The sequence below is a fragment of the Cricetulus griseus genome, chromosome 5 (genome assembly GCF_003668045.3).
Source record: "Cricetulus griseus strain 17A/GY chromosome 5, alternate assembly CriGri-PICRH-1.0, whole genome shotgun sequence".
Classification (NCBI taxonomy): Eukaryota; Metazoa; Chordata; class Mammalia; order Rodentia; family Cricetidae; genus Cricetulus; species Cricetulus griseus.
This window is the reverse complement of record NC_048598.1, coordinates 162,902,617-162,929,942: the sequence shown is the minus strand read 5'-3', so window position 1 is coordinate 162,929,942 and position 27,326 is coordinate 162,902,617. Positions and strand designations below refer to the sequence as shown.

The 27,326-nt window shown below is 37.9% G+C and overlaps 1 protein-coding gene across 3 annotated transcripts in view; it reads left to right on the top strand.

The window, feature by feature from the left end:
* The window catches only part of Etv1 (ETS variant transcription factor 1), a 91,144-nt gene extending 64,494 nt beyond the window's left edge, over nt 1–26,650 (top strand). For all 3 annotated transcript variants that reach the window (XM_027419741.2, XM_027419740.2, XM_035445106.1), the window contains 5 exons: nt 8,264–8,332; nt 10,432–10,500; nt 14,285–14,454; nt 18,895–18,996; nt 22,697–26,650. In XM_027419741.2, the coding sequence (XP_027275542.1) occupies nt 8,264–8,332; nt 10,432–10,500; nt 14,285–14,454; nt 18,895–18,996; nt 22,697–22,918 (632 nt within the window). In that variant the 3' untranslated portion in view covers nt 22,919–26,650. The remainder of the gene's footprint in view (nt 1–8,263; nt 8,333–10,431; nt 10,501–14,284; nt 14,455–18,894; nt 18,997–22,696) is intronic.
* The last annotated feature ends 676 nt before the right edge of the window (nt 26,651–27,326 follow it).

Here is a 27,326-nt window from a genome sequence, read left to right as displayed (position 1 = left end):
ATAATTTTGAACATTGCCATCTTTGGTAATTTCCAGTGAAACCATGATTATGGTTCCATGACCTCTGGCTTTTTGTACCTGAGATGTGACACTCCAGCAGTCTTAGCTTTGGCCCTGCTCCATATGAAGCTTCCTTACTTAAGGTCACGTTTTATTTCATGGAATGATGCAGCTGGTTTTTCCCTTACTCCTAACTTTTAACACTGTTGCTTGAAGAAATGCAAGTTGAGAATCACTTGGGAATTTTAAAGGATGAGCTATTGATTCTATGGAAGATGTTAACCTCCTATCTGTTGTTCTGGCATCCAAAGACAATTTTCTTTTGCTCAGCCAGGGATTTGTGGACAAGCAGGATGATGTTTTAGGTGCTTGAAATGTGAAAAATGACAGTGGCACTTACCTAATTGATCTCATTATTATGATAGTTGTCATAGGCCAGCCTTACAATTGGACTGCTTTTAATTGCCTACCATCCCCTGTGTGGGTTTCTGGTTAAAGTAGCAACTCTACCAAACAAGGATACTGGTCTATGCTATCAGTTTTTCTAAGAAATGCTTCAATATACTCTAAATCTACAGTTACTGTAAGTGGCCTTGGCGAGTGATTTGATTTGAGAATTGAGACTACAGTCTGGATTTACTCTTTATGCATTAACACAGGTCAAATGGACAGGGACTGCATTTTAAGTCAGTAATGGAAGGCTGAAGGCTGTCTTAAACCAATCATATCAGTTTTGCCCATGACTGATTGATCCCTAGGGGCAGAGCCTTGTAAGCATTTCTCTTCCATGAATGGACTCCATAGAGCCTGGAGTTTCATTCATAAAATGGAGACTGAAAGGAAACACACACACACACACACACATGCACAAGCACACACACACACACATCCTGGCTCTCTGGAATGTCATTTATATAGAGCTGGAGGGTGTAGTGTTCCATCAGCTGCTGCTTTTGCCAGTTGACTGGAAGTAATGATTAATGCTCATTGGTCTTGCTTGTGTGTAACATGACACTATTTATGGCCTTCCAGAGTTCCTAATGTATGGTGAATGAGAAGACAACATTCTCAAATCAGAAACATAAACAGGAACTGGTGGGTCTGAATTCCATTCAAATATGTCATCTCAGCCCCACTGTGTTTGTCTAAGTTGGATTTTACAAGCAGGAAAGGGGGAAGGGAGGGATAATGTGCCTGTGCATTGTACTAGCTTGGAAAATGGAATTTGAAGGGGGTGGAGTATACTTTTATAGTGTGTAATTTATGGTTTCTTTTCAAACAAAACAACCAGGATACAGCCTTCGAGTTACTTACCACCAGTGGGTAAAATGAACATACAACTATTTTTTATAACTAGAACTGAGATGTGAAATTAAGTGAAACAGTTTAAAGACTGTTGGCTATCTCTCTGTGTTTAATGTGAACAAAAGAGGCAAAGAAAAGATTGGCTTCTTTACAAAACACTCTCTCTCTCTCTCTCTCTCTCTCTCTCTCTCTCTCTCTCTCTCTCTCTCTGTGTGTGTGTGTGTGTGTGTGTGTGTGTGTTTACTGGAATGTAAGGTTTTGGATTTTAAATATTCTTGTAAAATATTTTGGCACTGAAGGAAGTCCACACTTAAATGAGTTAGCTAGGTAAGAGGAAGGGGTTTTATAAATATTTTCAGCTAGAAAGGATTCAAGTAAATTGAAATAATTGTCAATTTGTGTTGGGTTAGATAGATGCTTATCAATTTCTTTGTGTGTGTATGTTTCTATTTAATTGATTCTAATAGTGCCAGGCACATTTTATAAAAATAATCATTTCAGATAAATAGGAAAATAATCACAAAGCAAACAAAACTGAAAAATCCCAAGTGTGGATGAAACAATACTGAATTCATCACTCCCTTCTTAAAACTTAAGCCATGTCCAAATCCTTATTTTATTACATATGTTTGGTTTCATGTATGTCTGTGTACCATGTGTGTGCCTGGTGCCCAAGGTGATCAGAAGACAGTGTTGGATCCCCCCCCCCTGAAATTGGAATTATGGATGGTTGTTTGTCACCGTGTGGGTGCTGAGAATAGAACCTGGGTCCTCCAAAAGAACAAAAAATGCTCTTAACCACTGAGCCATCTCTCCAGCCTTCTCACTACATCTTTAGACTGTTGTATTCAGAACTTTGCGACTGAAAACCAGCTAGTCCCTAAAGCATCACGGTTTGAACTTCTTGTTTGTCATCTTATGTGGTTCCAGTCATACTACTGCTGGAACTTATCTTGAACTTAATAGCTTGCAGATTTCTTCAATATGGAGTAGTATATGGGTGCTGAAAACATCTTTTACACGATTGTGTCTTTTAAGGAAACTATAACATGTAGTTTTCTTGATTAACTATACCAAATTCATTCAAGCATCAAATGTAAAGACACAGTTAAAGGGTAATGTGTGTTTCCGTATTTGCATTCATACATATCTTCATGAAGCTTGTGGTACGTATGCCCTAGGGACCCTTTGAGTTTTCCTCTTCCTTCCTTCCTTCCTTCCTTCCTTCGTTCCTTCCTTCCTTCCTTCTTTTCTTTCTTTCTCTGTCTCTCTTTTTCTTCTCTGTGTAATAGTCCAGGCTGTCCTGGAACTCACTTTGTAGACCAGGCTGGCCTTGAACTCAGTGAGATCTGCCTGCCTCTCCCTCCTAAGTGCTAGGATTAGAGGCATGTGCCACCATGCCCAGCTGGGTCTTTAACAGAATATGAGATGCTATGGGAGAGAGATGACACAAACTAGTGAAGCAGCAACTTGAAGAGCTGAAGGGAATGGAAACAATAATGTCCCAATAGTCACCATTCTTGAGTCAAGTTTGTGTCATTAGTTGTTGGTATAGCTTATGATTTTCTTTAGTGCTCGGGCTCGAACCAAGTATTTCCTGCCTTTTAGGCAAGCACTCTACCACTTTGTATATCTCCAGCTATGTGAGGATTTAATACATGTATTTTCAGAAATTTGTTGAATAACAATACTAACAAAAAGAGGTTAAGTCACCGGGTGTTGGTGGCGCACACCTTTAATCCCAGCACTCGGAGGCAGAGGCAGGTGGATCCCTGTGAGTTCGAGGCCAGGCTGGTCTTCAGAGTGAGTGCCAGGATAGGCTTCAAAGCTCCACAGAGAAACCCTGTCTCGAAAAACCAAAAACAAAAAAAAAGGAGGTTAAGTCTTCCAGTTTTTTATTGAAATGTGCTCTCTCTCTCTCTCTCTCTCTCTCTCTCTCTCTCTCTCTCACTCTCTCTCTCTCTCACACACACACACACACACACACACTCATACAAATATGCCTTACGAAGTAATACTATATGCATACTACTTGCAGATGTGTGTTTTACAGAATACATCATTTTACTTCGCATGTTTAGCATTTTAAATTTTCTCCCATTATCCATATGTACTGAACATAGCTTAGCTCAGTGGTTCATGCTTGTGATCCCAGTACTAGGTAGAGTCAGTCAGAAGGACAGAATGAGACTTTCTCGTAAAAGTGAATGAATGAACAAACGAATAGTTCCATGTGGATGTTACTTAATCATATCACTCCTACAAGGAGTCAAAGTATACAGCCAGCCAACATTTGTATTCTTATTTAAAGGAAAGCAAAGGAGTCCTGAGCAACTCCTACCTTCCTGGGATTTCTCATTTACCTTTAGCCATCTGAAAGCTGAATTTAGTTGTACATTGATTATCACTGCAGGGATCCAGGCAAAAACACCGAATGAAGGAGCCTCCCTTTCCAACCTCCTTGTTCCCTTTGTTATATGAGGTGGTCCAGGTTTACACACTACTTGGTAACAAAGGAGTTTCAGCAACCACTAAAAATGCCCTGCCCAATCATGACTAATCTTCCATCTCTGGAGTAGCTTTTGGAATCTTACACAAATGATACCTTAGGGGAAATTTTCATTTTGTACAACTGAGCAGCAAATATGCAAATCAAAGGAGTGCTAGGCATATTATGTGTTCGAATTCAAAACTGCATTTTGTGGTAAAACTTTTGGTAAATCTTCCCATGTCAGTATTGTATTTTCCAGCATAGCTTTACATTGTAAGGCAAAGGGAGAAAACAGCTTTTTTCTTTTAAGTTTCTTGCACGTGTATCTTGGTATGAGGTGATACTTTCTGTATCACTTCAAATCTGATGCCTTTAATAGTAATACTGCATGAAGCCTAACCCAAGCAGACAGTTTGGGGACTTGCAGTGCTTTGTTCTTGATTCCACCGCCATGCATGGAAGCCTGGAGATGCCAGCAGCACTTGACTGCTTTGAATTTTTACAGCATATTAGATCAGCTGTCATCACCACAAGAGCTCATCTGTAACAAATTACAGGCACTGTGATTTCTGTGAGCTGATTTGGTCAGCACTAATATCGTGTTTTAGAATGCTTTGATCCACAAGTTTCTACATCAATAAAAATCCTTTGTCCTAAATTCAATTTACATAATCCAATTTATAGACTGACTTTTAAACTTCTTAAGTCAGTGTTGTTTAAGAACAAACAACAAGAGTTAATATTGCAAAAATATGAAGTTCTAAAACGGATCCTTGAGTATTTAAATTGTCTGGTGGAAATTCTGGCTTAATCATACATTCATGATGACTGTTTAATCAATATATTTTTAGATATAATAGATTAAGAAATAGAATTACAGAGTCTATCCCCGAATAACTACACTAGTAACCAATAAATCAAATAGTTCATGGGACTTAGGAACATGAAATTAAGGTATATAAGTAAACTATTGAAATATGTAATTCTGTGTATACTAGTGGGAATATTACATGCAACTCTATGTTCCTCTTAACATCACTTCGAAAAGTATCACAAGCACTCCCATTTTACAGATGAAAAGGTGGAGGAAAAAGCTGTTAACCTGACAAAAGCTACACTCCCATTAAACAAGAGACCTTAGACTTGAATTTGTGCCTAGTAGGTGATAAAGTGGTTCCTGGCAATCACTATGCTGAGCTGGTCGTCCTAAAATTTTAACCAGAGGATGCCAGATGGGATAGTGTCAGTGTTCTGCCATCCTAGCATGTTTGCCTAGGTCATGTTACAGTGAGTTGTTGCTATTGCATTGCTCTTCCTTCCACAGGAGAGTGGAAGGCCCTGCACAGTGACACCTCCACTCTCTGTCACCAAATATTGTCCTTTGAAGTCACCACTTAGTCCAGCTTGGATCTTCATTGAACATTTAGCAAAAGTTCAAATGGAATGCCATGTCTCACCAGTTGGACTTTTTTTTATTAGATAAGGTAGAAATGAAAGCAGCAGGCAATTTAATTAGCAGTAATTTTTCTGGGCAAGTCATTACTTTGATGAACTTCAGAGCAATGTTTACGGCCCCTAATTAACCATGTTAGTCATTTGATTGAATAATCACTTTGGAAATGTTTCTACAATTTGATTAGAGTCTGACCCACTCTGATAGTCATAAATTAACTGATATCACTTTAGAATAACATGACTTCAGTTATTCTATGTGAATAAACCTCCTAGCTTTTTCTTTTATTTAATTTTTTTCTGGCTTCTCTAAACTATATAAATGGCATCCATTTAAAGAGCAGACTGGATTTAAAAATGCTAGCCAAGGCCTTGCCTTTAAAAACTAGTTGCCAATTTTACTTATACTTGTGTCATAAATGGCAGGATTTGGAAATGCACAATTCTCTCCATAAATTGCCACCCATTGTCTTCTTAAAAATGTAAATTACACATTGGTATTATGAAAACTGTAATGAAGTTTCTGGCCTGAGCCTTATTATATGTGTCTGATGTTTAAAATAAATTTTAGAACTATGTGTTTTAAATATCTAAGTAGACCTAGAATTTTGGAAGAACAGTACAGTGTAAGAACAGCAATAGAGACATCAGCTGTTTTTCTAAATGAGGAGAATTAGACAAATTTTCCATAACATATGTCTGACACTATGTCTAGATTTCCAGGATTACACTAATTTTACATCACATTAGAATACTCAATAAGTGTCCTTCAGTCTTGAATACTGGATTCCTCAGAAATGTTTGAGTTTCCTCTTTTTCTCCCCCTCTGGGCTGGATAGCACATACAGTCACACTTCTATGTAATAGATTTCAGCCTCTGTCTTTTCCTTTAGCTCCCTCAGAGCCTGCCAGCTGTTCTTACAGTCATACTCCAGGTGTGCAGCAGTCACTAAGAGTATTTCTGTGGCCTGGTATCAACATCAACATAGCAAAATGCTTGCCCCTGAGCAGCTGTTGCACTGACTGCAGTCATTAACACTGTCCCTTCTAGGACCAGCTGTTTTGAGGGACCTTCTGCCTGGCAATAAATCAGAATGACATTAAAACTTAATTGGAAGGCTCATCATTAGCTTAAAGTTGGAATGAAGTGGATTGCTATTTGGCCTATTATCAATACTGTCAGGAAAAGAGTCACTTTACCTTCACAGACTCAGAATTAAGCACTGTATAATAAATTGTATAAACCATGTTATAGAAAAGTGTGTATGTGCAACTTTTCCACTGTCCTCGACACATAAACTATGCTTTCTTATGTGCCTTTATTTCTTATAAGTATTTAATTTTATTTCCCTGATGCTGGGGATTGTACGTAGGACTAGTCCATGCTGTGCAAGGATTCTCCTGCTGAACTGTATGCCCAGCCTCTTACATCCCTGACTTTGTTTTGTTTTGAGAGAGTCGCTCTGTGTAATTTGGAATGGTCTCAAATTCACAATCTTTCTTCCCCAGCCTCTTGACTATTGGGATTATACGCATGTACCACCAAAACTATGCTTTTAAAATGTTGTTATAATTATATCTTACTGTTGAAACCATATGGTTTAAATATTTTATGTTAAAATTGCTCATATTTTTGTTGATGTTAATCATTAGGCCAGAAAAATTATCACTTGCCATCAGACCATACAAATAAACAAACAAAAATACTGACTTTGAAAATGGGAAATTCTAGACCAAGGTATAAACCAGGCCGTATATAGTGTATTTATTATCTCTTGTTAAAATGAGTGTGTAGATGGACAGGTCTGAAGAGACTGAGCTTTGAGATTCATTCTTTAAGGGTGGGATACTTGAATGACAAGCATTGGGAAAGATGGATTTTTTTTTGTACTAAGTATTGCAGTTGGGGTACACATTTCCTTTTCTTTTTATTAATGTTGCTAAAAGAAAAAAGAACAAAACAGAAAAAACATACACAATTGACTTAATCAAGTGTTTATACATTCAAGGTAGGCCTCAATTTGACAGATCTGAAACTTGCATTTTGAAGAACTATTTTTAAGGAAAATAAATAAAAATGAAGTACAAAATTAGGTATTAGGTAGGGCTCACAAGGGACTCCTAAAATTCAGGAAGGCCTTTAATGTTGAGGCTTGCCATGCATCATCGGTCTCTGGTTTCTTAGTCAGTAAACCCTCATCACCAATGAGCTCTAGAATTGTAATAGGTGTCAGGAAATATCTTTCAACTCTTTATTTTATAGAAATACAGGGAAAAAAAGTTTGTCCAAACTTAAGTAGCTTCTGTAGTAATAAGGACTTGAATTGGAATCTTATGTCTCCTGACCCATGTTTTCTTTGTTTTTCCCTATCAAAATCGTTGAACATGTTCAGTTCTCAGTCAGCACTGTGAGGCGAGCTTCACAGCTAGCCATGATTGTTTTCTCTTCCAGATCCTTGGACCCTGTAGGTGGGGCTTTTTCTTAGCACAGGCATTATGAAATTATTTATTGTGAGCTTTGAACATGATCACTATTCTTAATAAAAATGAAAAGCCAGATATGCTGTTATCTAAGAAAGACTGATAAAAACCTTAAAAGGCTCAAGATAACTCATGAGATTTAATTATTCTATTGTTTCTCAGTAATTTATTTGTGAAGTCATCCATAACTGAGCCTTTGCATTTTGCAGTGCACATAGAGTAATGTAGGGTATGTATATAAATTAATTACACTTGCCCTTAAACACACTGGTATGACAGCCGTTTGTGTGGTATTACTAAACTTCAGCAAAGTTGAGCTGGTAAAACTATTCTCACCTGCTTATTGAAGGGAGTCTCCCTTCACTGTGATACATTAAGCTTCTCTTTCTTGAGGACCCCACTGAAAATGTTCAGCATATATTGACCGACTTGCTTATCTCGACAGTTGAGGTTTTGGTGCATTTCTATCTACCGTCCACCTGTCCTGGCCTTCTAACCTGCCTTTCTTTGAGAAATTTTGTTTTTTTCTTTCAGAAGTGCCTAGCTGCCACTCCATTTATATGAGGCAAGAAGGCTTCCTGGCTCATCCAAGCAGAACGGAAGTTAAGTTCTCCATTTTTTTTAAATAACATTAAAAATAATCACACATTCCAAATTGGGATTGTCTTACTCATTCATTGTGTGCTTTGGGAAAACGCATTTATGTTCCTCAAACATTATTTTAGAAATTATCCTTTGGGGTCTGGGGACGATCAACTGCAAAGTGCTTTGCTAATATACTCAAGGCCTTGGAGTCAGTCCCTAGTAAGCAAAATAAACACAAACCACACCCTGTCTTTTGAAAATGAATGGATAATCTTTGATGTCTTGGTAGCTTGTCCTTGGTTGTTAGCGTGAGTCTTGTCCACACAAATAGCTGGGTTCTTTTCTGCCAGCACCTGGAAATCTTTTTAACTAGAAATTGGTCTTTCAGATTATGCACCTTACTCCACTCTACCAACATAGATCTTGAAGAATAACTCAGTCATGACCTTATAAACAAAAGTCACAGTTTTGTAGTAAAACATAGTAGAATGATTTTTGCCTTTCAATGCCTTGGATTTTGTACCTTATGGAAAAGTCACTTATTAAGAAACCATTCTGAGCGAGGTAACCCAATCACAAAAAGACAAACATGATATGTACTCACTCATATGTGGATTTTAGACATAGAGTAAGGGATTACCATCCTACAATCCACATGGCCAGAGATACTAGTAAATAAAGAAGACCCTAAAAGAGACAAGCTTTGTCTCCTGGAGAAGGGGAAAGGTTTATCATCCCCTGAGCAAATTGAGAACATGGGAAGAGGGGGGAGGAAGCTACGAGAGTGAGAAGGGAAGAAAAGGAAGGATGCAGAGGTCATGAGGAAGCAGAAATTTTGAGTCAGTTGTAGATTAGAAGAAAGGACATATGACAGGTAGGATTTTAGTTGGGGGGGTGATAGAGGAAGAAGGGAGGGAGAAGGCAACTGGGATCCTCATGTAATTCAATCTTGTTTGTAATTCAAATATAGAAAGAAAGAAAGAAAGAAAGAAAGAAAGAAAGAAGGAAAGAAAGAAAGAAAGAAAGAATAGAATAGAATAGAATGACATAAGCTGTGCAGTGGAGATATTATTTCAGGTAACCAACCACAGTGAAACTCTCTACACTAATAGATTTTGACATCTGAAAAGTAATAGATGAGAAATGACTTTATGTGGATATTATCTCCTGGAGGATTGCTAGAACTATGGCTTAAACAATATGTTTCTTCATAGAGAGAACCTTTTCAGTTAGGATTAATATCCATGATATGTGAATGATGTTAATAGATGTTTAAGTGACAAGAGAAGACAGTAAATCTTGAATACTTCAGAGCAAAAGCTTTGCCCCAACGACATAATTACTGTTGCTGGTGTTATTAATATTATCAACCTACCGTAAAGAGCATTGTATTTGAGAAGTCAAGTTATGTTTAGATTGTCTGAAATCTCATCCCATAATTAAAGGTGACAATGAGGTGAAATCAAGTATATGTGTGAGAGAAAATGATTATTAAAAGACATCAGTTTATTTTTACTTTTCCTGTGAGTTATGTTACATCATAAAACAAAAACAGCAATAAAACTCCTTTCTTACTCTATTGGCTATTAATGATGGGAAGGTCTTGGTGAGTCAGATGACTCAGTGAGTGAAGGCGCTTGCTATGCAGCCTGGCGAGCTTAGTTCAGTCCACAAGTCCACATGGCAGAAGAAGAGAGTCCAGTACTGCCAGTTGTCCTCTAGCCTTCAGGCCCATGCTGTGTTGTGTGCACAGCACATATGCAAAGTATGATAAAAATGATTTTAAAGTAAGAAGGTTATCTTTTCTAGATTTCTGCAAGAAAGTAAATGGTAAACTAAATCAGTTTTTGAGTGCCAGGACAATACCAGAAGATGCCAGAAAATAAAACGATGTATTATAAAGCCTTAGGTCTTCCAGCATTTTGGCAAGGTCTGTGGTCAGGTCAGCCTATCTTTGCTGGTTACACATCATTATGCTAAGGTGCCCTTCTAAACTGGAGTGCACAAAATCTACTCAGTTCTATCAACAGGTCTGGTTCCCATCCGACTGATGTGAAAACTGAGAGATTAATTTCATATTGTATCATTAATAACCATCTCCTGCTCTCCCCCAACAGGCTGCATGTTTGAAAAGGGCCCCAGGCAGTTCTATGATGACACCTGTGTTGTTCCAGAGAAGTTCGATGGTGGGTTTCTCTCGGGATCATTGTTTGATTTTAAAGAGTGCAGAACACACTTTCCTTTTTCTGGAAGTAGTTAACATTTGCACTTCGAGGTTTCCATGCACATCCTTTATCACACACTAAGGACTAGTGAGGTTACTGAACTTTCCCTTCGCCTCCCCATCCCTTTGTTTCTCTCTTCTCTTTGGTTCCCTAAGAGTCCTTTTTTGGAGATGGGGCAGAAGGACGACATTGTGGCTGGGCTTTGTGTAGAGCAAGGCATCTTTCCATTGCCCTGCTGAGCACATGCAGCTTGTTATTTGAGATTTACTGAAAGCTGATCCTGTAATTAACAAAGCAGAGCAGAAAGCACGCTACTGTGGATGCACTGATGACTAATGCAGCCTCCTTTCTTTTTATTGTTCATGAAAAGATGCATTATGGAGCACAAGAACAACATAACTGCCCATTGAGTTTACTGATTGCTTGCCCCCCACACTCCCACCAAGGAAGATGTACATTGCTAATGTAGCATTATGTTGTAATTGCTTAAAAGGAAATAAGGAAAGCATTACCTTTTAAACATCTCTCGCTAGTGCAATGAAAGGGTCCAGATATTAGAAAAGAGCATCAAACTAGATAGAATCTTCTTCTCTTGACATGCGTGGTGGCAAAAGCTGACATTTACAAGGAAGCTTGGAGGAAAAGTGAATGGTTAATTCATTTACTGGTTCTTCGGAGTGGTCTCCGTATTTCCTGCTTTGATTGTCAAACAGGAAATGAGCAGGGGCCCTCTGATTAGCTGATTGCAAAAACTTTGGGGATCTCGACTGTAATGACTTGGGCGCTCTTGGAGTTTTTAATTGTCATTATTTAAACAGCAAAGTGTATGCTCAGATTGCTGTTCAGTCTCCTATAATTAGTTACTTGAGGGCTTAACTGCCAAGCTTCTTGCTGCTCTTGTAGTTTTTGGAAAGGATGGTAAGTTTTAGGAAAATTATTTCTTTAGCCTCCCTTAAGGTAGCTAAATTTGTTAAAGGTCATGGAGTTGAACCTTCAAAGGGAATCACTTTTCTATCTTTCTATACTAGTCCTTAAACCTCTATTTCAGAAATGTGAGTTTTGTCAACTACCCTTGTTAGAAGTCCCTCATAGTTCTTAAAATTTGGGTTTTGGTGTTGACATAAAGCTTAAAACTTGCGTTTTGGAATTCATTTCATTTATTGTGAGTTTCACATTTAAAATAATGTTAAAATTAGTAAGGGTAAATAAGGAGGGAAATTATCTTAAAACTATGGGCAAAGTAGAGTGCTGGCACCGGGCTGTCCTAGTTTACTTTCTTTGACTTTAAATACTGTAATTTCATTATATATAATATGATATATATCATATGTCTTGCATTTTAAATATTAGAGAACAAAAAGAAAAGCAAAGAGGACCTTTTTGCATGTAGTTAATTGAATAAATACCATTTATAGACTTCAACACCATAGAAACTACATTTCACAAAGTTTCACTCTGTCTGCATGATTGCTCACTTGCCTCCATGGGGGGAAAAACTTGAAATATTAGAAGGAATAATCTGAGATAAATAAAACTGACTTTGAAATCAACATGAAGAAACACTCCTGTATTGCCCGGTTAAAGAAAAAAAGAAAAAAGAACTTGCTGATTTTTTAGTGGCTATTGACTGAATAATTGTGTGTGTGTTTTGTTGCTGTTTAAGTTTTGTGTTGCTTTTTTTCTGATCATGTGATGGGGCGCATTTCTACTTACTGTCTGTTGGAAAGCTTGTGATTTAGTTTCTTTTGTAGTTCACACTTAGTGTGAATAGAGCTACTTGACTATATTCTGCCTGAATTGTTTTTCACAAAAGAAGAGATGGCATCTTTCTGTAGGCAGTAGCCAGTCAGTATGAATTACAGGCAGACCCAATATAGTTTTGAAATGCATGGCCAGAGTTAGAAGAAAATGATTAGTGGTCACAACACCAAGTGTTCTGGTTTAGTATTTTGCTTTGAAAAGCAAAACAGTTATCTAGCAAAAGCATTATTAACACATTTACTCATATTAAATTTTTATGCTTTTTTTATACTAGGTAAACATAGCTCACATTTTTTTTTCTTAAAAAATTTATTTCATAAAATGCTCTGGTATACATACATACTTTTGTAAATTATTAATTATTCTCTCATACAATAATCCTGACTACAGCCTTCCCTCCGTCCTTCCCACCTCCCAGTCCTCCCCACCCAGTTCCACTGTTCCTCCATTTCCCTTCCCTTCAGAAAGGAATGGACCTCCCAGGGATATCAACCAAACATGGCTTAACAAGATGCAACAAGACTAATCACATACTCTCATATCAAGACTGGAGACAGCCCAGTAGGAGAAAAAGGATCCCAAGAGCAGGCAAGAGTCACAGACCACCCCACTGTTAGGAGTCCAGCACAAATCCCCAAGTTAAACATTCACAGTTTGTATGCAGAGAACATAGGGCATACCCACACAGGCACCATGATTGCTGACTCAGTCTCTGTCAGGAGCCGATAAGAGCCCTGCCTAGTTGATTATGTGGACTGTGTTACCCTGGTGTCATGTAGGACCCCTCTGGCTCCTACAATTCTTCCCCGCCCCCTCTTCTGCAGGTTCCCTGAACTAGGCATAGTGTGTGTAGGTCCCTGTATCTGCTCTTATCAGCTCCTGAAGGAAGCCTTTCTGATGTCTGTTGGGTTAGACACTGATTTATGAGTAAAGCAGAATATCCTTAGGGACCATTACCTTTCTTTCTTTCTTTCTTTCTTTCTTTCTTTTTTCTTTCTTCCTTTTTTTCTATTTTTGTTTGTCTGTCTGCCTGTTGGTTTTTGTTTTACTTTTTGGTTAATTGTATTTGGTTCTACCATAGGTCTCTGGGCCATCTAGTTTAAAGGAATGTATGTACATTCATGCTTAAGTTGGTCTTTTAAAAGACAGACCAACAAGCCAGGTGGTATAGATCACCTTTAGTCCTAGCATTCAGATGGCAGAGGCAGGCAGATCTTTTATTTAGAAGAATTCCAGGATGGCCAGGTCTACACAGAGAAACCCTGTCTCGAAAACCACAACAAAACAAAAGCCCAAAAACTAAATTTAATGAGCAAGATGCAGGCAAGTTTTATTCATCGTGAACATTGTTTCCTTTGTTGCCCAGTGAAAAGCAATGGCTTCCAGAGGAAGACACATAAGGTATATGGTAACACTGCAGACTCTTCATGACTTTCCCAATGCATAGAAAGTGCAGGCCACTCAAACTTCATGATATTACTAAATTTACCTTGAAATTTGTGCACTCAGATTTTCAGTAGTTTGTCATACGTGGGTCAATAAGGTTGTCTACAAATTACAGTTTGTAGAAATTAATTCATACAAGTTAAATTCGCAGAGCTTAAAGCTGATTACACTTTCCAAGAGAGAGAGAAACAGCAGTAACACGGCAGAATCGAACGAGTGTGATTAGGTACCATAATTTTTTAAGATGTGAATGAAAGATAGACAATTGTATTAGGTTTTTGTAAGTAAATGATGTTTATGAATTTGCTTGTACTCGTGTGCATTTATATTAATGAGATTACACATTGTTAATACTGTCTGCAAGTTTCTGTAGATTGTTGGTTTGCATTTAATCATTTGATTATTTTAAATCTATATTTAATGTCACTGTTACAAAATCCATGAAGTGATTGTGTTTAACTATTTTCATGGTTGATTTGGTGTAAATTTTATACAAATGACATAATATTGTTGATAATAGTTTATATTTTAAATCTAGGAGACATTAAGCAAGAGCCAGGAATGTACCGGGAAGGACCCACATACCAGAGGCGAGGATCACTTCAGCTTTGGCAGTTTTTGGTAGCTCTTCTGGATGACCCTTCAAATTCTCATTTCATTGCCTGGACTGGACGAGGCATGGAATTTAAACTGATTGAGCCTGAAGAGGTTAGTCTGGTAGATTTTAAATAGGAAATCAAAATGTTCTATAATGTAAACAGACTTGGTTAATATGCTAGACAGGTAATACAAAGTTTTGAATCTATGTAGATATATTTTAAATTTGAAAGTAGGTCAAAACAATGTAAAATTTATTTGATGGCCTTTACCATTGAATGCAATAGTCTCTCCCAGTTTGCAACAGTTCAGAGGGCTGGTTTTGCAGTAGAGTCCTGGCTTCACCCCAAACACACACAGAGGACTCAAAAGTGGGAAATGCCATTGCTAAATGTTTGGGTGTTTAAGTTCTGTAGTACATTTAAAGCTCCATTTGGCTATAAAGAAACTTTGGTCTTCTGTAGATGTACTGAAATGATGTAATTGAAGAACCACAAAAATATGGTTTAGAGACTAAAAATGCCTAGCAGAATAGTCACAGAGTCCATTACCATGACGGAGGAATGTGTGCTCCCCCTTCATGGAAGATTTTAATAACCAAAGCGAGTTGGACTGGGGAAGTTCAACAGGGATTTGTGTCAGTTAAACAGCCATTTCCCTCCACCTGTGATTAAAATAAACTGAGCAGAAACAGACATTTCACTTTTGTCATATTTGTTAGAACAGGAGACATTACTGAATGATGTCAGTAACATTGAAACACTCAGAAGAGCCCACATTCTACAAGTGATGAAGTTCTTTGTACAACAACCCTCGGCATTTAGATGTGTGAGTCTGAATAAAAGAGTGGAAGACCTGACGAGCTGGCCAGTTATTCTGAGTTTTTGTGATCAGTTGAACTCGAGAAAGATAGGCAACCACGTCTGTTTCATACAGCTGACATTTCAACAACTTGGCTGTCACAGGTGCATAAAGTCAAAAGCAAGACCCAGTAATTCAGTCCTTTGACTATTTCCAAATGGTAACTAGCTCAGTGGGAGTTGTGCAATAGGTACCACGTGTCTTCGGAGCTTTTGTTCAACATCCATTCCTAGGGGCCTGGGAAGACAGCTCAGTAAATAATGTGCTTCCTTACAAGAGTGAAGATTTGGTCTCTGTTCTCAGCAGCCAATGAGAAAAGCCAGGTGTGATAGCATACGTCTTTAATCCCAGCGCTCTGGAGGAAGGCACAGCAAGATCTAAGGACACACTGACCCTAGTCTAGTTGATCAGCACATTACAGGTTGAGTGAGAGACCCTGTCTGAAAAGATGAGGTCAAGGGTTATTGAGGAAGACACTATCATCAGCCTCTTACATGCATGCATGCTCGTGCGCACGCATACACACACACCCATACACACAAAAATAAAAAATGAAATATCCTATCTATTTCTGATTGCTGCCTAGCCTAGCTCACACTTACAATCATAGTCCTCAGACAAATGACTGTGTTATCTTTTCCAATTGCTTCTTTGGATCTGTGAATGATTTTCATCTGTGTGGCCCACAGAGCCTCGCTCACCTTCTGCTATGTAACAGATCTTTCAGTGTTGACCACCACAAGCCATGAATGATGTCTTGGGAGCCACCATGTTGTACTGCTTACAGGTTTTATTTTCTCATGTTTCGTCTCTTAGTTTAAGGCGATGAGTGAACTTCTGAATCTGTCCTGCTTATTGGCTCAGTGTGCTAAGATAACATTAGCAACTACGGCTCTCTCTTTCAGGTATATGAGATAGTGGTATATTATTTCCAAATTAATCAGTCATCCTAGGGAAAACATTCCTTAACACAGTGAGACCCCTGCAGGGTTCCATGTCACAGTCTTGATGATGCTCAAGCAAGATGGATACCAGGAAGTCAGACTGCCTCACCCTGATTTTAGGATCGCTGTCCCATAGCCAAGCATTACCTTCCAAAGTTGGTGGGTTGGATGATGGAGGTTACTGATACACACAGGGTCCTGACTCAAACACCAACACCGAAAAGATATACTTCCTAATATAATAAAAGGATGGGGTAATGCTTGAACTCTCGCTATACTCTTTCTGCTCCTTCTTAACAATGTAAACTCCCATTTGAAGTACTTCATTAGAAAGGCATCAGAAGTATTGACCTTATCTTTGAGACTTCATGCTGACAATTGTGCCTTAGCTCTAAGTGATGCTGTGTACGTTATTGGTGGTGCTTATGGGGATCAAATGGACTGTCTTAGATTTTGGGTGGCCTGAAAGTTATTTATGCATCTTGTTAATTTTAGAGCCTTTTGTCTATAATGTGTAGGCATATTGATTTTCCCTCTTAACTTTGTGCCAGTTGTGACACAGAATAAGTCTAAGGGCATACTTTTTAAAGCCTAGACTAATAATCCACAGTGTGGAGAATTAATTGACGTTATAGGAACCAAACTCTTACAACCCTCTTTTACAGTATTTCCAATTATCAAGTGACTCTATCTAGAGATTCCTATGACACCTAAAGTTTGCTGCTTTTTTTAATTTTAAAGTGAACTCTGGTAAAATTCTAGAAAATACTCATTTGTGAATGAATGTTTTGGGGAATGTGTTGCTTACCATCACTTTTCACATTCCCTGAGATTCTCATGCACTGTAGTTGTGTCTCTACTGAGCCAGTGACATCACTGTTATACTTTTGAAAGATTTTATTTAAAAAACAAACTCTTTCCGTCCTTCCCTCCTGATCTCCCTCCTACCCTTGCTCTTATCCTTCCTACTTTCCCCTCCTCTCCTTTCTCTTGGACACTTCAGAGTTTTCTAGCCCAGGGTATAATGAGAGCTGATCCATAGTCCATAAGGTTAAGATATCTTTATTCAGATAAACACCAGTCAAATGTAAGCCAGAACGTGCCAGGGACCGCAAGGCAGGCAGGCCAGAGAGAAGAGGCAGCCATATGCCTTGAAGTCCCTTAAAAACCTATCCCTCATCTTCCTGACCTCACCTTGACCACGCTCTGGCAGGCATGGTCAGGCACACCTATAGCCAGCGCCTAGGGTGCGTGACTACTGTGTCTCCCTACACCAGAGTTGTCTGGAACTTGTGATTCTTTGGCCATAGCCCTAGTCTCATGCTCACCTCCCCTATGCTACAATTACCAGCATATCTCACTATACCTGGCTTGCATTTATATTTTATTACTAACCTTTCCCTGCTGTATTCACTATTACTTAAAATACTTACTGTAAAGTTGGCGGATAACACTAGCCAGAGTGAATAGTTGTCCCTGCTCCGTCATGTCACTTTACTCACAAAATAGTAGAGAAACCCATGTGATTAAAGTCATTCAATGTTCATTTCATGGATACAAATTAGTGACAGAGGAAAGAGTAAGGATTATTGTTTTTAAAGGGGATGGAGGGGGACAACAGATAGGTTGTTGCTAATGAAGAGAAGAGGAACAGATAGAAGGCTTTGCAGAGTTCCTTTGTGGGACACAACAACTCAGAATTTCATGGAAACAGAAGATTGTACTCTGGTAGAGACGTCTCCTGGCTTTGCTTAGACTGTGTGTGGTTTCTCCTCAGCCTACCAAGGAGAGGAATTAATAAGGATATGACTTCTCCTTCCTCCGTATGCCTCCAGCAGCCCAGTGTGATGGTGAGGTAGAGCAGCATATTGAGAAATGCTTCCAAAGCTCTGCTGGAGGGCCTCAGCCAGACCCAGTGCTCCACATGGCCACTTAGTAAACCCTTCTGAGATCTTTACTTAAACCACACTGGACATTCTGCTTAAAAAAAAAAAAAGACTCATATGCATGGTGACTTTTCCACTTCCATCTTATTTTTAACATCCAATTAATGTTTCCTAAGTGAGCGTAATTTTCCAGTTTGCTGTTGGCTCTAGCTTTCTTCAGAGGCCGCTTTGGGCCACAACAATTATTTGTGGTTCAGCTTATTAATTGGCATACTGTTTCCTCGGCAGACACACTGCCCATTGTTATTTCTTTTGCACAATCTGAGAAGGGTCTCTTTCTCTCGTTTTTTTTTTCCCTATGATTTGTCACAAATGCAATAAAACACCTTTACAAAAGGATCATTAAGCCATTCTTCATCTGGAATTTCTGTCTGAAAGTCCAGAAAGGAAAAGACAGCCTGTGTATCGCAGAAGGGAAAATCTGCCTCGTTTTGGTCAATTGCAGCCTGTTCTTTCCTGATGTAAACACATTCCCTTATTTCCATTTAATTTCTATCCCAAACAATGGTGACAAAGAATTCTATTGTGACCTTTAAGAAAGAGGACTGCACGCCTGGTTTAAACCAGGACACAGGAAATTCAGATCATGACGGCCATTGCTGCTTTACTTGTGCCTTGGATTTGGAGGTGTTTTTGTGCGTTTAGAAGTCATACATTGATGAACTTGTGTGTGTGTGTGTGTGTGTGTGTGTGTGTGTGTGTGTGTGTGTGTGTCTGTGTGTGTGTCTGTGTGTGTAAGCCACTAACACTAAACGATGTGATTGATGAAGACTAAGAATGTGATTCTGTTTTGGTGACAGGTGGCCCGGCGTTGGGGCATTCAGAAGAACAGGCCAGCTATGAACTATGACAAACTTAGCCGTTCTCTCCGATATTACTATGAGAAGGGAATCATGCAAAAGGTGAGGTGATATTACATTTGAACTCACTGTGATGTGCCCACCAATGGTCCCCAAGTCATTCCTAAAATCTCATAATCACAACCTTGCTCCAGTCAGGCTTTCACACATGTTAGGAGATACTTGGCTCCGGCTTGGAGCATCACAAGTCTGTTAAAAAGTCATGGACACTGGAGATAAATATATAGTAATATCTACCAAATAACAAAAGTTCTCTCACTCCGATACTAGATCTATATGTCTCTAGAAGCTGTGCTTTTAGTGTGCCCCACAATCACACATTTTTGAAATGCTTGTACTTTTTTTTTCTTGTTCTGATTCTTAAAACACTCAGGCATCATTTGTTCTTATTAGAAAAAAATAAAACACCTTTTTTCTTGCTCCATATCTTGCCTGATTTTATCACTTGACAGTTTAATATCCCAAACCACTTACTTGAAATAAATGTTTCATCATATTTGGTTGGCAGAACCAAGTTCTATTTCTTTTAATTCAAATGAGCTTCTTTTAATATTTAAAAGTTGTTCTGTGTAAAATCCCAAAACATGGATGAAGATAAAAATGTATTTAAAATATAACATTTATAAAGGAGGCCATGAATAAATGAATATATAAAGATAAAACATGTGGATATTTGTTGTTATTTCCTCCAGCCTTGGGTGGTTTACTGCTAATCTGGGCACTACAGCTTCATGTGAATACTTCACAGACCTTTTAGATGCCACTGCTTGGCACTAGGAGGGCAGGTGGTTCACCACAAAAGCGTGGAGAGCTTGGACTCTGTATGTAGGTAGCAACCAACCAAGGTCCCTTGCCATGTTAGTAAGTACTTTCCATCTTCATACACATACAACCATTTCCCTGCTTCTCTAAGACCCACTCATAACTCCTGTGGGAGTTCTTTCTAGAATATTCTGCCTTTTTCATTGCAACTATTACTGCATGTTCCCCTCGGATGGTTAATGTAAATTGTAGCATAGTTTATTCAAAACTCTATGCTTTCCCTTCTCATTACATAAAAATATATAATGGGGAATTACATTCCAAGTTTGTATGATGCTATTTCTTCATTGGCTTAAAACTGTAATTAGACATTTATGATGTATATAAAGAACAATTCAATTAGAAGCCTGGAGAATAAGATACAATTAACCAAATGGGTTAATACAAGTAAAACATTTTAAATGATTAATTTCAGTAATTCTGAAACAGAACTAAGAAGTGTTAGAAAAATACTCGTACTTTGTATAAAAAAATATCTGCACATCTAGTCAAAAATTTAGCAATACCTAGAAAAATGTATTCTGCATTATATAATTCTGTTTGTTTCTTTTTGTTTTACCTTTTACATTTGAGATTTTATTTATTTTATTTAATATTCTTTCATAGATATACTTTGATTGGGTCAAATATGCCTCCATTCCATTTCCTCCAAATTTTGAGAAAAATTTATATTGTTTTAGTGTGTGTTTGTGAGTATGTGTACCATCAGTGTACATATGCAAATCAGAATGACAACTTGCAGTTAAGCAGGTCTGGCTTTCCACTCTGTGGGTCTGAGGGATTGAACTCAGGTTGTCAGACTTGGAGGCAAGTTCGATAACCTGCTGAGCTACCTTGACGTTCTCCAAGTTGAAATGTAATTTAAATCTGTCCAGGTTTTGACAACACACCATTCTCCCTGTTTACTGCTGATATAGCACCCCACAAAATTTCTGTGTTTTTTCATCTCACTGTTGCATAAGTTTCACCTAATAGTCAGGATCTCTGACACTGGTTGTATCCCTAACAGAGGAAGGCATCTTTTACTCTATATGTCTGTCAGCTCTCTAAGCCCAGCAATATCTAACAGTGTGACAATTACAATAGTAGCACAAGAAACAATGTTTATTTAGAGAAAACTAGGAAGAAGCATATGACAAAAAGTCCCTAGGAGATTTTGTCATTTCAATTGCATCTTGTGCATTTAAATTCCTCATGATGAAATGCTTTTCATTTATTACATTGCTTCTAATTAAAGACAACCTCAACATGTCAGACAGAGTATCAGGTGCAGTACCCAAGACAAACAATTATTTTTTGCAGCCCTAAACTAAATAGAGTGGGCTATAAAATATAAAACACACAGAAGCATACAGAGTACAGCATTTATTTTACTTTTATTTCCTTAAAATACTTTGAAAAATAAAGCAAAATGGAAAGAAAGCTAAGCTTTATTATCTCTTAGCTTTTGTCTGATACTGCCTGGTTTTCATTTTTTGCAGTCATTTCATTAGTTCAATTTTTTTTTTTTGTAATGAGGACTAAAGGAAAAAAAATTAAGCTAGATGCCTCCATTTGCTTTGCGTTGGGCTAGAGACTTCCCTCTATGTATCACAGCTGGCTTTCCAAGCAGCCCTTCCTGTCTCCATTTCACAAGACAAGGAACTAAAGGGCAGTTTAAGAAACATGTCCAGATTCATAAACATTGCTCAGTGTTGGCTCTTTCAAACCTCTGGACATCCAGATTATTTGGACTCTAATATGGTTCCTTTTACTTAAATTCAGGGCAGCAAATATTCTAAATCTGAGTCCAGAGCAGCAGAGATCCTTGGCAGTCATTCCCTCTCTCCCAAACATGTACAGAGAGTTTATAAACTGTGAGCACACTGTTTCCCCATGTCACAAATCAACTAGCAAGACCTTTAGACACAGAAACATGAGACGTTCAATTCTTTTCAGCTTTCTGAAATTGTGAGCTACACACACACAGCAAAGTTAGCACAAGGAATTGCCTTTGTTCCCCATCACACCCCTGGGTCTTGAGTTCCTCAGCATTGTCTATTAATGGCAGGTACATTTGTCTCCTTCAATTGTTTATCATTTTCTACAGAAGCATTACTCTTCAAAACTTAAGTTTGGGACATGTCTTTCCCTACAAATTGTGCTCCATCTCCTTTATTTCAGGCAGTTGTCACATTTCCTTTTCTCATTTCCTCCCTTCCCAGTGTGTATTTTAGATTCCTTTCACTTTTTTTTTGCGCCTCTTACTTCAATTTGACACTTTACACACATCCTTAAGCTTCATCTAATGTATCTTGCCTTCATTTTAAAAAGTGATGTGCTCAGGATAATGTCCTCTTGCTCCATCCTTCATTTAAATAAGGCTATGTATCTTTGGAGTTTTCTTAGATGAGAATGCACAGTGCCAGGGGGAAGATGAAAGGGAACGAAGCAGTGCATCTTGGGAATTAGTGATGACTAGTGTAGTCTTATTAGGAATAAAGCACATTTTCCTTTTAAAACTTGCAAGTTGTAGAAATATAATAGGGGAAGATAAAGCTTGAAGACATTTTCAAAAGCATAGATGTTACCATTAAAACAAAAACTTCAATGGGAATTGCTGGCATTACATCGCTGAGTTTTCTTTCCCAAATGGCAGTGTAAGCACACCTTTATGTTAAAAGGGGCGGGGGAAAGCAAACTGCTGAGTTTCCTAGCTATTTGTGGCATAAATTAATTATTAATCTAGGTCAACATTTTGTGTTTGCCTTGATTGAACCATGGTTTACTTCACCACGTAAAGATTTTTCCCACGAAGGTGTGTGTGTGTTATTTAGTCAAATGTTCTGTTTGCCCTCCATCCCTGCTGGTGTATTAATGCTTGTTTGTTTCTCTCTCCCCTACCCATGTGGGGACGGTGACTTTTCCATGATATTCTCAGGTGGCTGGAGAGAGGTATGTCTACAAATTCGTCTGTGACCCGGAAGCTCTTTTCTCCATGGCCTTTCCGGATAACCAGCGCCCACTGCTGAAGACGGACATGGAACGCCACATCAACGAGGAGGACACGGTGCCTCTGTCTCACTTTGATGAGAGCATGGCGTACATGCCAGAAGGGGGCTGCTGCAACCCCCACCCCTACAACGAAGGCTACGTGTACTAAAACCAGTGACAGTCAAGCAGGGCACCCCGTGCTTCGCCTCTTTTTTTTTTTTTTTCAAGATAGAGAGAATCACCGAATTCTCTTCAATCTTTGTTTTATTTTTGTTGTTTGTATTTTATTTTTTAAGTAATAATACAAAAGGGGGCTTTTCCTGTTGCATTATTCTATGGTCTGCCATGGACTGCGCACTTTATTTGAGGGTGGGTGGGAGTAATCTAGACATTCATTCTGTGTAACAGGAAGATGGTGGGTGAATGGGCAGAGGGAACTAGGAATTCATTTGTACTTAGGCTTGGGATGGGGTCCTACGGGTTTTCTGTATGATGAAGCTATATCATGTTTGTTCTATTTCATAATAACGTAAGATAATTTTCTCGGTATCTACGGTACATTTGATTTGATATTGTGTAAATATCTACTTGGAGACCATTTGCCTTGAGCATTTCCCCACCATTACTGACGTTTTCGCAGGTGTACAAAAAATATCTACTGTAAATGGCAGTTTAATGTTAGAAATGACTGTTTTTGCACCTCTTGTAAAAAAAAAAGTATTTAGCAATTGCATTTGTTGTTCTTTCTATTCCATTTCGCTTTACAGATGACTTGTAAAGGATAAGAATAATTGTGGGCAGTTCTCTGAATTTTGAGTAATCACCACGACTGTAAATGAGGGGCACAATTTTGGACTCTGGCTCCCGTTGAGTCATAGGCCAGTAGCATTACATGTATCTGGTGCCATCTTGCTGTTTCAGTACAAATACTGTCTTTTGAATATGTCAATGCCCATTTCAGTTAGATAATGACATGTCATGATCCTTTGGAATCTTCATTTAAGTGTTAAATCTGGGATCACAATGAAGCAAAAAGAAAAAAAAAAGAAAAAAAAATTACCTGTCTCCTTTCACTATCTTCCGTACATAAATACATTATTTAATCAATAAGAATTAACTTACTAAATCACATATTATGCTGTTCTAGTTACAGCAAGCACTCTTTAAGAAAAATATCCACTACACTAAATAGGTATGATAGTAATTTTTAGACATGGTACCCATTGATATGCATTTAAATGTTTCACTGCTGTGTTCTGTTGATAACATATATAAATATTAGATAATGCTAATGCTTCTGCTGCTGTCTTTTCTGTAATATTCTCTTTCATGCTGAATTTACTATGACCATTTATAAGCAATGCAGTTAACTACAGATAGCATTCCAGGACAAAATAGATGACTCAAACCATTTATTGCTTAAGAAATAGCTTACACCATGCTATGCTATAAGCAGCTTTTATGCACATTGACAAATGAAGAGTGAGCTTCAGCTTGCTAAGGGAAACTGTGGAAACTTTTGTAACTTTGGGTGAAATGGGACATTGTTTATGAACTGTTAAAGAATATGAGGAAGTTTCTGTGTGAAGTAGTGCTGGTACTGATGTTGTCCATCCTCTCCTTCTGGACACGCCTGTAAATGTGATCAGACTGTATGAAAGAACATTCAAAGACCTGAGGTTTCAAAGATTTCGCCTTTGTTTTTGGTTTGTTTTGTTTCACATTTAAAAACAACTGCATTAAGAGCGAGCCATGTTACATTCACTCCGAAAACCATATAGAAACAGTATCTCAATAACCCTGAGTAGCTGCTTTCAAGATCCAAGCAAAGGAGGTGAATTGTGTTCAATCTGCTACTATTCTGGAGAACAACTTTGTAAAGAATCTATAGGACAATACTTATTTTATAGAAAATCCTTAAACTCAAAGCCCAAAGAAACCTAGGAAAGTATTTCTGATTACAAGAAAGACTTTGTGAAGATGAGCCCTAAGTAGCCATTCTCCATGCAGCACAGATCACAGTTGTTTCTCTAATTCAACAGTTCCTTCACTCGCCACACACCCAAGCCAGTACTATCTGCATCCTCCAGAAATGTTTTGATGCCTATGTATGTCTATAAATGATTCCATTGACTGTGCTGCATGTATGTCACTTAGCCCTTCACAGGCTGATAAGTATGCCTTAAAAATCAGGATGCCCACCAGGATCATGTGGCTACTTACAGCACTTAGAATGAAAAAACAACTTTGTAAATAACCAGAGAAATATTTATTGGACAGAAATCTGAGATACGTGATTGAGCTATTTGGCAAAATAGAAGAAAATTCAAAGTGCATCTTTAAATGTAAATTGCTTTGAGGAATCTTTTCTTTTCCTATTGTTCTTTCTCCCTTTTAATATTCTTGTTCTGGTCAGTCAGGGAGGAAGAATAGGACCCTGAGCTCTTTTAAAGGCTCATAAGAATAAAGGTATTAATTCTGATCGCTAAGGACAACTACATGTTTTGCTGTTACAGGTAGTGACTTAATGAACTAAGTAAGTCATCAGCAAACATTAAGCATATTACTAATATAGACAAATTCAAAATATAGCAACATAAACTTTAGCAAAATGGAAGATTTTATATTTTGATTTTGGGGTTTTTTTTTCTGCTTTTTCTTTCAGGTAGATTAATAAACATAGAAGCTGATTTCTGCAAGATTCGTGCATTTCGTATTTCAACAGCTTTGGCTACCAAACATCCAAATTAGTAAAGTAAAGTTTCTCTTCAACTTGGTAAAAGAAATGAACAGATATATCCACTAGTGTTTGATGTCTCTCATTGAAGATGTGCACATATTCAGCAATTTCTTAAAACAAAGAATATTATCTTCCAAATAATCAGTGAGAAATTATTTTATTAGGGGTACTTCAAAATGAAACTCCACAAACCTGAAGGTGTGTAGGATTTCCTCAAATCACAGAAGACTTGCTTCCGATAGATGCCATAACAAATTACTTAACTTTAGTACCAACATAAATTTACTTCCTTGCAGTTCTGGAGGTTAAAATTTCAAAGTCAAGGCCTAAAAGGGCTAAAATCAAGATGTTAGGAAAGCTACTTCCTTTTGGAGGCTCTAAAGAGACACTGGTTTTGTTTTTTGTTTTTGTTCCCCCCCCCACTTTTTTTTCCAGTTTCTGGGCTGCAGGCCATTTCTTGACTACTAGTTACAAAGTTTCAATTTTGCCTCCAGGGTCACATATGTTCCTCTCTGCTATCGCATCTCCTGGCTTCGGCAAGGACTCCTATTTAGGGTTTGCTAGAAAATCCAGGTTGATCTTTGCCCTCTCAGCCTCCCCAATCATGTGCCACATCCCTTTTGACAGATAAAAATTCATAGGTTCCTGGGATCATGATGTGGTTTCAGGGCAGGCCAGGGAGGGTGGGTGTTTATTCAGTTTCCCACACAGACAAAGACCCAGGGAGAAAAATCCTAACTGATTTATTCATGAACAAAAAGTACTATTGAGGTAGCTAAGATACCTATAGAGTAAGAGTATTGTCATTTGCCATTCAGATTATCTCCCCTTATTTTTGAAATACCTTTGAAAAAGATGTAATTATTAAAATTCACTTGTTCTAGTAAATCGTCTGGGCTACACATCGAGCTTTTATATGAGTTAAAGATCCCTCCTATCCTAGTTAAGCACACTTGGATAGGAAAAATAACTAAGCTGCGATAGTAAGGGCAATGGCACAGTTAAATCTAATGTTCTTGCCATATTATGTTGTCAAAAAGAATTTTTAATATTAATAATGAGCTGATTCCTTATGATTTTCACATCTGCAAATGTTAACTGCCCGTTCAATAAGAACGATAACAATATGTCTCTTGTTAATTAAAGGAACAATTCTGAGAACTGGAGTTGATGTCTCTTTATATAACAATGAATGGCATTTCTTGCCTGATGTCACAGTATTTGGTCCAGACTATAGTGTTCTAAGTGGAATCATGTTTTCATTCACGTAGCCCTTTCCAGATTATAGAATGATGGAACATTATGGAAGAACTAGTTGAATGACTATTTTAATCCTTAAAATTTTAAAAATCAGAAACAAAAAGGCTATTTTCCAGGCAGTTTGATATGGAGACGAAAGATTAAAAGTAGGCAAAATAGGGAAATAATCAATTTAATGACAGTAGATATATATGCTGGACAGTTGCAACAAAGATTGTGGAGAAGCCATGTTTCATGAAGGTTTTTGTATTACATTTAATATTAAAAGAGTTAGGCAGGTGCTGCCCTATGAGGACAGAGAGGTGGAGGCTTCTTCCTGGGTCTTTGAAAACCTGACCAAATTTAGTGAGAACTTAACTAGTACTTTTAGGGCTTGATTTTCTTTTAAAGTGAGACTGACTTAGACACTTTATTTTTAAAAAGCAGTTTATGGAAAATTATAGTTTAAGAAGAAACTCTGGTTAACCTAGCAGGTGCCTTTATGCAATTATTGATGGTTTTGGATTGTTCAATGAAAATGTATATATAATAGCTGTGGTTTAAGAATCCATATATAAGGTAGGTTTTTTTGCATATA